Here is a 9,632-nt window from a genome sequence, read left to right as displayed (position 1 = left end):
ACACCCTTTATGAAAGTGTGTCTACGGTGCCATAGAGATGCAATATAGCGTGTCAAACTCTAAAAATTGTGTATCTACAGGGGTATTCTAGTAGTGCGTGGCCGGGCGGAGGAGAGGCATCCGGCGCGTGCGCCTCCCCGACGGGCCTGGCGGCAGAGGAGCGGCGATCGGCGTGTGCGCCTCCCTGATGGGCTAGGCGGAGGAGCGGTGGCTGGCACCGTGGCGCGTGCCTCCCCCACTGTGTCATGGCGGCCAGAGGAGCTCAAGGGTCATGGCCGGAGGATCTCAGCGGCAATGGTCGAAGGAGCTCAAGGAGGGGCTCAGGCGTAGGGAATTCCAATTTCACCCTTTTGCACATCCAAACGGGTATTGAATTGGGGTGCTTCCCAAGATTCCAAAACACAATGCAATACTCGTCCAAACAACAGAATTTATATTGGACTCAATTCAATATCATGGCTTAATTGGCATTGGACACGGTTCAATATCCAGCCTTCCAATATCGACTTCCAAATGTAGCCTTAATATTTCGACTTCACGTGTAGTAGATAAAAATAGACTGCATGCAGGAGGGGTATTAAATACCATTTGTTTTTCAGGAGGTTTAAGCATTAAAGAGCGTTTCTTTTCACTAGGTAAATAATGATGAGATAAGTAGGATTGATAAGCAATGTTTTTTTACTCTGGTTATTGTGCCCATTCCAAACAAGACTATCATCCATGAATGGAGGGAGTAACCACAATTACAAATTATGCATTGGGAGCTATAGTTTCTTAGGCGGTGTCTATGTAACATGGCATGTCATCGACACTACTACGTGGTATAGTTTCTTGGTTGGAAATGCCCTAAATGACATCCTCGAATATGACCTTGGAGATGTGACTATCGATTGTTTCAGGTGAAGAATGAGTAACGTAGCAGCAGCTCCTAGTCACATGGAAAAATGTCTGCTTGGTCGCCCTGGTTATAGCGTCACAGCTCTGATAAACCAATTGAACCAGCACTTTCATCTCCTGATCTACTTGCTGTTCTAAATTCTCAGTGCTCTCCGTTGTTGTTCCATTCTGATTGACCTTAAATGTTTTATTTTCAAAAAAACAAAAGTGGATTAGTAGAGTTTACGAAAGGACGTGAGTAATAATTTTGTGATAATGCACGCGCATACCTGAGAAAGAGTCCTAGAGCCAACTTTGCTGCAGATGGAAGACGTAAGCTTCTCAAGCTGGGAATACTCGGAAAGCTTCAGGTTCAGGTTAGCTGAACAGTGTCTCCCTGAGCAGATCTCCACTGTGCGAACTAACAACAGTGCTGTGCTTCCTTCACATGATTCTTGGACATCGTTCGTGGTCAATTCTGTTAGCCATGTCTTCCACTGCAATAGCAAAAAATAGATGAATTCATCACTTTTCCATCATTTGACAATTATTTAAAAAATCCTTATCATGAAGTAATAATTAGAGATGATGTGTCGAAATTTACAGCTTCACGGAGATCGTTGGAAGCATCTTCTCCAGGTGCAAAGAGATTGATCAGCTCATGAAGTGCATTGAGGAGGCCATTCTCTGTCGTCGAATACTTCTCTCCACGCCTGCATCCAACACATGTACATTGTCCACTGGATTCAGATTTGGGATCAGCAGAATTTACAACAAATTTACTAGCTACACCTACACGTCGCCTGGGTTGCCTCGGAATTCCCAAAATAAAAAACAAAGTACAGTGCTATGCTCAAACCTTGCAAGATTGTGGCCGGCACTAGTGAGTTCATTATTGAGCCCTTCCAGCATGGTTTCAGTAACATAAGCATTGCTGCTCAGGAAGCACGAAAAGATGGCCTGGGCAATCACCGCTGTGCGCGCCCATCCCAGCCGCTCCGCCGCTCGGTATGGTTCGAAGATGTTGGCTGCTGCTAGGAAGTAGGCTCTCATAGCGCTCTGTGGAGTCACCCCATACAGTTCAAGATTGTTTTTCTCACACCACCTGCGTACATACAGGAAGGATTGATTGCCACGTAAGTAGATAGATTGGGGACAGAGCTGGATTGGATCGGAGGAGTTTCATTACCTTTTGAGGCCCTGCCACTCAAGCCGGCACTGTCTCTGGAAGTTGCTGAAATCGGCCTTTGCCAATCTGAGTAACAGATCGTTCTTGAACAGATGCATCCTAAAACAAACATACAGAGTTAATCAAGTGTGCATGTGGAATGATTTGCAGAAGTGCAGAGTTGGGAAATATAAGTAGTACACCTGTAAAGGTTCTTCCCGATCCACACATTTTCACTGCCACCGTACTGCTCCAGATACATCCTCGTCTGGATGCGCGGCAGATTTGCCTTCCAGGGGAATTCGAGGCCGTAGGCGAGCTCACTGGGCAGGCCTGGGGAGATGAACCACTTGTCGTTGAGGTCACCGGTGGCGCGCCTCTCCTGGAGGAACGCGTAGCTGTAGGCCTTGGCCCGCTGGACAACACCGTCATCACCGGGGATGGCGGCCTGGTCGGCAGCGAGGTACAGGTTGTACATCGCGGTCACCGACTGGCTGGACTGCCCCGGGTACACAACGAACTCACCATCCTTCATCTCGAAACACTTTAAGGCCTCTTTATATATGTACGTACATCAATAATCCAAATCAGAATAATAAGGATTAGAAATTCTAGCTGCCGAATAATAGTACAATTAAATCTGTAATGCACAGCCTGCATACCAGTAGAGACGTGGTAGCCGTGCTGCCTAAGGAGACGGAAACCCATGGCCGTGATATCGATGTCCGGCACCGAGCAGCCCCACGTAAAACCTATGCCTTCAACACTCCAGTGCCTGTTCAAGATAGGGGGTGAATTCTTAGTTACCCGGTTGGGTAGAATCGAAATAATGATCACAGCAGAGGCCATTTGAGTTTATGTTACCTGTAAACGTAGTCTAAATAACTGTCAATTTCGCTCCTAAAGTAGGAGGATAAGCCCAACCGCTCCAACCGATCGACAACCCATAAGCGCTCGAACAGCTCCAAGGGGTAGATAAAGGGTGCTGAAAATGAAGTCATGGATCAGAAGAGAAAATCAATTATATTACTACTGCTTTTATTCGTACTTGCAGGCTGTAGCTAATAAGCAATAAGAGATGTCTTTATTCGTTCACTCTACACACCTCCCCCGTCGAACTTGTCGACGACGTCGGTAAGGTACTCGAGGCATTTCTTGTTGCCTGTTTGCATAAGAGCATAAGCTGTCGCAGCTGGTGAAGACAAGAAGGAGCCATCTGAAGCCTGGAGTTTGAATAACTTGTCCCAGTCTAATAAACCTGGCATTCCCTCTAAGCTAAAAAGCAAAGTTGTTGGTACGGAGTGCAGTACATCTATAGGAATCCTACAAGTCAGATAGCCGAACATTTTGGTTAGCGCTAGAAAACCAGAATTATATTATTCATGCTGCTTGAAAACCAAAATATAGATGTAGGATTCCCACAACAAATTTTTTTCGAGAGAGTACCTAGTTCAGTAGGTGGGAGATCTTTTATGGTACACCATACTACTGATGGTATTGGAAATATCCAACGATTCAGATTAATTATATACTACTGAAAAGTTTAGTAGTGGTATATATAGGTAGTATACGTGAGTATTATAGGTAGTATAAGGGTATGGGAAACAATATTAATAACTTCAGGATTCATTTTATTTGGACTGTATTATCAGTTCCATATCATTATAAAATTACCTCTACTAATCAAGGGTTAGATCTCCCAGTACTATATACCAATACCACTAATAAATAGTGGTGTTTTGTGCTATGAGAAACCTTGTAGGTGAATGTTTCTTCAAAATTCCTACCAAACGCCCTTAAACACGATGGGTCCTATAATGTGGAAATTACATAAATATGAAAAGCACCAGTTAAATATTGTTTTCTGGTTACTGGGGCACCCTCTTTTTGCATAAAAACTCTACCAAAAAGAATCCAAAATATATTGACAAACAAGCAGACGTAGTTATCGTACTTAGCGAGTTTCAGTTCTCTTTTCGTATATATGTCTTGCAACGCGGGCTCATCATAAGGCATGTCAAGGCCTACATCCTTGGCCATCTCTAGCAGCGTTGGGAAGGTCATCTCAAAACCGACCATCATCCAATTCTCATCGTCCTCATGTAGTCTCTTCATATTTTCATGGATAAACGACAAGCCTAAAACAACATATCAAGTTCATGCCGTTACTTGTGGGTGACTCTTTATTACTTATTATTAATTAGACAAACAATTAAAAACTGTACCTTTGTTGCACTTGTCACTATGAACATTCCAAGTTGTCAGAGCAATGACGCAAGCCAAGGTGTTGATGAGCCGGTCTTGGACTACAAAGATGGCGTCATCGCCCCATGAGCCATCTGGGAGCTGGTTCCTAGCGATACAGTTGATGCACGAGGGGAACTCCGGGCCTTCTCCACCGTCCAGCTTTCTCACAAGCGCGACCCACGCGGTGTCGTATGGTGAGAAATCGAGATCGCCGCCTGCCGCCGACCTCAGCGCAGCTCTGACGGTGCCGATCATTTCGTCGATGTGTATTGGCGCACCCTTTATATATGCAGTGAAGATTAGTGCTATTTCAGAGATGTGCACCTTTCTGCTATTTGTGTGTAAATTAGATATCAGATTCCCTTATTAAGCATGAGTTTGTAGTATGTATTCACCTTATGCTGCTGTGTCATCTCAACAACTGATTCTTGTGCTTCCGCATGTGCTTCGCTCTGTAGTGCCTCCACGATGAACCCTGCAAAGTAGACATGCCAAGAATGTCCCTTGTTATTTCTAGTGCTCTTATTTTGTTTTTGAGGGGTCATCTGATTTCATGTCTTTATTCCGCGTGGTTAGAATTTCAAATGTTTGGCCATTAGTATATATATAGTTATTATATTTTTCTTTTGATGTATGTTTATGAAAGTATAATTTTATTGGTACGCGAATACGACAGAGTACAAATATGCACACAAATCATGAATTCACACGTGGTAAAAATGATGCTTTTTGAAGTCAAGAAATAGATAGTAATTTCACTAAAAAAGAATCTATTGAGTCCTAAACCAGATTGATAAACGGTTATTATGGAGTATGCACACTTTGAATATTTGCATACATAAAAAGCTATTACTTGTTATTTTGGACATCTATATAGCCTTCAAATATATACAAAGGGGAAGAATGCAATACCAAATACGAGAAATATTTTTCAAAGAAAAAGGCTTTTTTTAGTGAGACAATTGATTTAGGTTTCAATCCACTACTATCCCCTCTTGATATACAAAAAAAAATGATGGTGTCAAATAAACATTAGTTCATTGCAACGTTGATACTGTCTCCACTATATCTGTTGCTAGAGATAAATTTGGCGTTTTTGCCCCTATTTCAATCTTGAATGGTGATTTTGCCCTCATTTTTTGAGTTGTACGATTTTACCCCTGCTTTATTGAAACGAAGGCTCCGTTTACCCCTCCTTTTAACACCGTTAGGTGTATGTTCAGTAAAACATTTAAAATAAATCAAAGGAAAACTGATAGCTATGGAAAAAAACGTTTCTACCCTTAACTCTATCATCGCCTCTGTTCTTTCTCTTCACAGCCAGACACCTCTTTCCAATCCCGGGCATGGAACCCGAGTGGGAAGGGGAGGAGGCGGGCGGATTTGCAGCTCGGCTCGACCCCGCGGGCGCGGCAGGCGCAGCGCCAGGCCGGCGCAACGAGGGCCCGTAGGCGCGGTGGGGGTGCGCGAGCGCAGCGCCAGGCTGGCGGCGACGCAGGCCCGCAGGCGCGGTGGGGGCGACGTGGGCCCGCAGCTGCCTGAGTGAGTGCGCGTGCGGAGTGGCTCGAGGGCGGCCGTGCATGGGGGGCAATGCGGGCCTGCGCGTGCGGAGCGGAGCAATAGAACCAGCGATAGCAGCAGTAGGGGAGGAGAGGCAGCAGTGCACTCGTAGTCGTAGCAGACAGCAGCAGGCATCATGGAAGAATCAAGGTAATATCAATGATGTGATTTAAATCATTTGGATTGAAATCGGTTTCTAGGACGAATTAGATGTGGCCTCAAGACAGGTTCAGCTAACTTTATATTTGCGTACCGTGATTTGTAGGTTGAATCACACAGATGATGGTACCTCCTTTTGGACATGGTGTAATGTCATGTGTCGCTTTTGATGGACATATATGTGTGTTATGCAAGTTATGTGAACTTAAACTTATTATGTTGCATTATGTTGCTGCCAAAATTTTGAAGAATTTATCAAATTTTGGTCATTTTTGCAAGATATAAAAATCTGGTTTGAATTTGTTAGAGAAAATTCGTTTCAGACCTGTAAAAATGTTGTTATATTCAAAACTAGGGTAAAATCACCAAATTCAGATAATAGTAGGTCAAATCCGCAAGAGCAAATTAGTCTTTTCAAAGCTATTTTAACACCGTTAGCTGCCTTTCACGGAATAGGGGCAAACTCTACCTTCGTTTCCAAAAAGTAGGGGTAAATTTGCAAAGTTAAAAAAATAGAGGCAAAATCACCATTTCACTTCGAAACAGGGGCAAAAACGCCAAAGACCCTATACAAAAATAGACTATATCTATTGGTATAAAGTTATTGGGTGACTTCTTCGTGGTTGGTGACAGCAACATGATCAATAAGATTAATATAGTACCTGGGTATGGAATAAGCTATTCCTATTTCATACCGGAGCCTCCTTGCGCACCCGATCCGCAGCTCCTGATCTTTTCCATCAGATCTTCCGCATCCGGTCCCCCCCGGTTTGCCTAACCCCCTCCCCCCGGAAACCCACGACGCCCAACTCTCTCCCCGTGCCGCACAACCAATACTGGCCCGCTCGGATCCCTGCCGCCGCCGCTCCCTCCCCCAGACGCGCCCCCAATCATCGTGCCCAGCTCGGATTTCTGTCGTCGCCGCTCCCTCCTCCCCCAGACATGCCCCCAATCCCGGCGCTGCACCACCCTCTTTCCGGCGCGTCTCAGCCTCTCATCGGTGATGACCCTCCCACCGGCCCCCAATCCCGACGCTGCACCACCCTCATCCTGGTGCATCTCGGCCTCCCGGCAGTGACCCTTGCGCCGTCCTGGCGAAGCGCTGTGCCGTCGTCTCCCGTACCGCCTCGACGAGGACATTCGCCCCCATGAGCTGTGGTGTGGCGGCGCGCAAGCGCTGGCAGGAGGTTGGCACAGTGCGAGCTAGGTGCGTGCGGCGAAAGGTGGGTTCGGGCGGTTTAGGGTGTAGGGTTTAGGGTGCAGAGTTTAGGGTACGGGGTTTTAGGGTTTAGGGTTTAAAGGTCGGTGGTTTAGGGTTTAGGGTTTTAGGGCTCGGGGTTTTAGGGGCCGGAGTTTAGGCGCCGAGGATTAGGGGTTTTGGGTTTAGGGTTTAAGGTTTGGGGTTTTGGGGTCCGGGATTTACTGTTCGGGGTTTTGGGTTTTGGGTTTTAGGGGCCGGGGTTTAGGGTTTGGGGTTTACTGTTCGGGGTTTACGGTTTAGGGTTTTAGGTTCTGTTTTTTGGGGTTTAGGGTTTTAGGGTCTGGGGTTATAGGGGCTTAGGGTTTAGGGTTTCTATGCTTGTATCCCTATATTTCTATGTTCGTATCCGTATGTTTCTATGCTCGAAATATTTTCCATGTGCATATCCGTATATTTCTATGCTTGTATGTTTCTATGCTCGAACATATTCTGTGCCTGTGCCCCTATGTTTCCATACTTGTGTGTCTAGTTGCAGATGTCCGTGCCGGGTGCCGACTCGCGTCCTCCTGCCGTCCTGGTATTAGTCTCCCCTTGCCGCGCCACATCCTCAACTCACCCGCCTCGGGCCAGGGTTTTTACATATTTATGATTATAATGGATGGCACTCATCCAATTTTCACTCTTATGATGACGCTTAAAAATTCGCAGTTCTTGTCTTGCGCGTCTTTCGATTTTACCACATTTGCGTATGTGGCACGCCATGACAGCTTGACACGCTGGCGCCCAGTTAGCTCAGATGTGTGAAATGTCCTCCCTACCTCTCACCTGCTCCTGTCTCTCCCACTGCGACAGCCGGATCCTGCAGCTACTCTCACTGCCAGGTGAGCCCCCCTCATTAGCTTCATCTCCCACCTCCGGCCACACCTTGTTTCACCTACCCCGGCGCCCAAGCCGTGCGCCCATGCCATCGATCCCCACACGTCGCTACTAGCGATCCTCACTCTCTGCACGGGCGCACCCTTATCCTCTCCCGGTGCCCTGCTTTGGTTCCGTCCCCTTTCTTCTTCTTCTTGCTCGAGCCAAAGCAAAGATGAGTAGAGGCGCACCACCGGCGCCCCCACCATCCACGTTGCTCCCGCTCCAATTCCACGCGGCAATGCATCTCCAACCTCATCGTCCACCTCGGCCGCACATTCCCCACCCCGGCCGCGCATTTCCTCGGCCGAATCAACCTCCGCTCAGGCCGGCCGCCATTGGAACCTCACCGGAGCTCAGACCGCACGTCGATGCCCTTCCTCCGGCCACTTCCCCGCTGATTGGAGCCCACTGTGAGCTTCCTCGCGTGCTCTCCCTGGCCTGGCGCCGCCGCCACCAGAACGCCACAGTTCGGCCCACCGCCCCTGCACCTTCATCGCGGCTGCCCCCCTGCGCGAGCCCGCACGGTGCCGCCGCGCGCGCCGATGCTAACAGGCCACCCTGGCCGCGGGCAAGCCCCACCGCCCCTGCGCCTCCATCGCTAGCCATGCACCGACAGGAACCCCCCCCTCCGCCGCCACCGTGCCTGGTAGAGCCGAGCTGGCCATGGCGCTGGAGGTGGGAGATGAAGTTGACGAGTGGGGCTCACCTGGCAGCGAGAAGAGCTGCGGGACCTGGTTGTCAGAGAGGAAGAGAGAGAGGAGCATGTGAGGGGTAGACCTGGCTGTCAGAGAGAGAAAGAGAGAGAGAGAGAGAGAGAGAGGGGGGGGGGGCAGACGGGGGGTAGGGAGGACATTTAGCACATCCAAGTTGACTAGGCGCCAGTGTGTCAAGCCCGTGTGACATGCCGCATACGCAAATATGGTAAAATGAAAGATGCGCGAGATAAGAATGATGAATTTGTAAGCGTCATTGTAAGCGTGAGAATCGGATCAGTGCCATCCATTATATGTAAGGACCGCCCTCCAACCGCGCTGGAGAGACCTTACGCAGATATATACACCCTAGGTGTATCTACACCCAACTAATTATTGAATAAATTTTCAGTAATAACCGCAACGTACAGTTACTAAACACCATTTTATCGAACATGATTCATTAATTTATTTCAGTAATTCTTGGTCAGTTCGGTCAGTATAATTTGACTGCTGGGTGTAGAATAAACGCTATAGCTAAGGTGTGTGTGTATGCTACTGGGAGCCCTGAGCTCCCTAGGGAGCCCTAGCCACCCAATCCAATCGAACAAGCTCCTTCCTCCCGCAGCCCAGCGCTGGTCCCTACACCAGACCGCATGTGTTGCTTCCCCTCCTCCCGCAGTGGCCAACAAGATGAGAGAGGGGTGGGTTGCATGCAAACCACATTTTGTTTTTTCGCGATAACTTTTCACTCGGATGTCCAGTTCCCAAACGGTTTCCACCACTAGATTACTGGCATTTTTTACATCAT

The 9,632-nt window shown here is 47.7% G+C and overlaps 1 protein-coding gene across 1 annotated transcript in view; it reads right to left on the bottom strand.

The window, feature by feature from the left end:
* Positions 1 to 653: 653 nt before the first annotated feature.
* The window catches only part of LOC120653586 (ent-copalyl diphosphate synthase 2-like), a 34,484-nt gene continuing 25,505 nt past the window's right edge, over positions 654 to 9,632 (bottom strand). Inside the window, exons 8-19 of the mRNA XM_039931298.1 lie at positions 4,687 to 4,766; positions 4,270 to 4,570; positions 3,999 to 4,182; positions 3,150 to 3,367; positions 2,909 to 3,029; positions 2,707 to 2,819; positions 2,248 to 2,599; positions 2,066 to 2,164; positions 1,736 to 1,981; positions 1,481 to 1,589; positions 1,167 to 1,373; positions 654 to 1,074 (exon numbers count right to left, since the gene is read on the bottom strand). Of these exons, the coding sequence (XP_039787232.1) occupies positions 847 to 1,074; positions 1,167 to 1,373; positions 1,481 to 1,589; positions 1,736 to 1,981; positions 2,066 to 2,164; positions 2,248 to 2,599; positions 2,707 to 2,819; positions 2,909 to 3,029; positions 3,150 to 3,367; positions 3,999 to 4,182; positions 4,270 to 4,570; positions 4,687 to 4,766 (2,258 nt within the window). The 3' untranslated portion in view covers positions 654 to 846. The remainder of the gene's footprint in view (positions 1,075 to 1,166; positions 1,374 to 1,480; positions 1,590 to 1,735; positions 1,982 to 2,065; positions 2,165 to 2,247; positions 2,600 to 2,706; positions 2,820 to 2,908; positions 3,030 to 3,149; positions 3,368 to 3,998; positions 4,183 to 4,269; positions 4,571 to 4,686; positions 4,767 to 9,632) is intronic.

The sequence above is a fragment of the Panicum virgatum genome, chromosome 1N, assembly GCF_016808335.1.
Source record: "Panicum virgatum strain AP13 chromosome 1N, P.virgatum_v5, whole genome shotgun sequence".
NCBI lineage: Eukaryota > Viridiplantae > Streptophyta > Magnoliopsida > Poales > Poaceae > Panicum > Panicum virgatum.
This window is presented reverse-complemented; position numbering and strand designations above follow the sequence as displayed.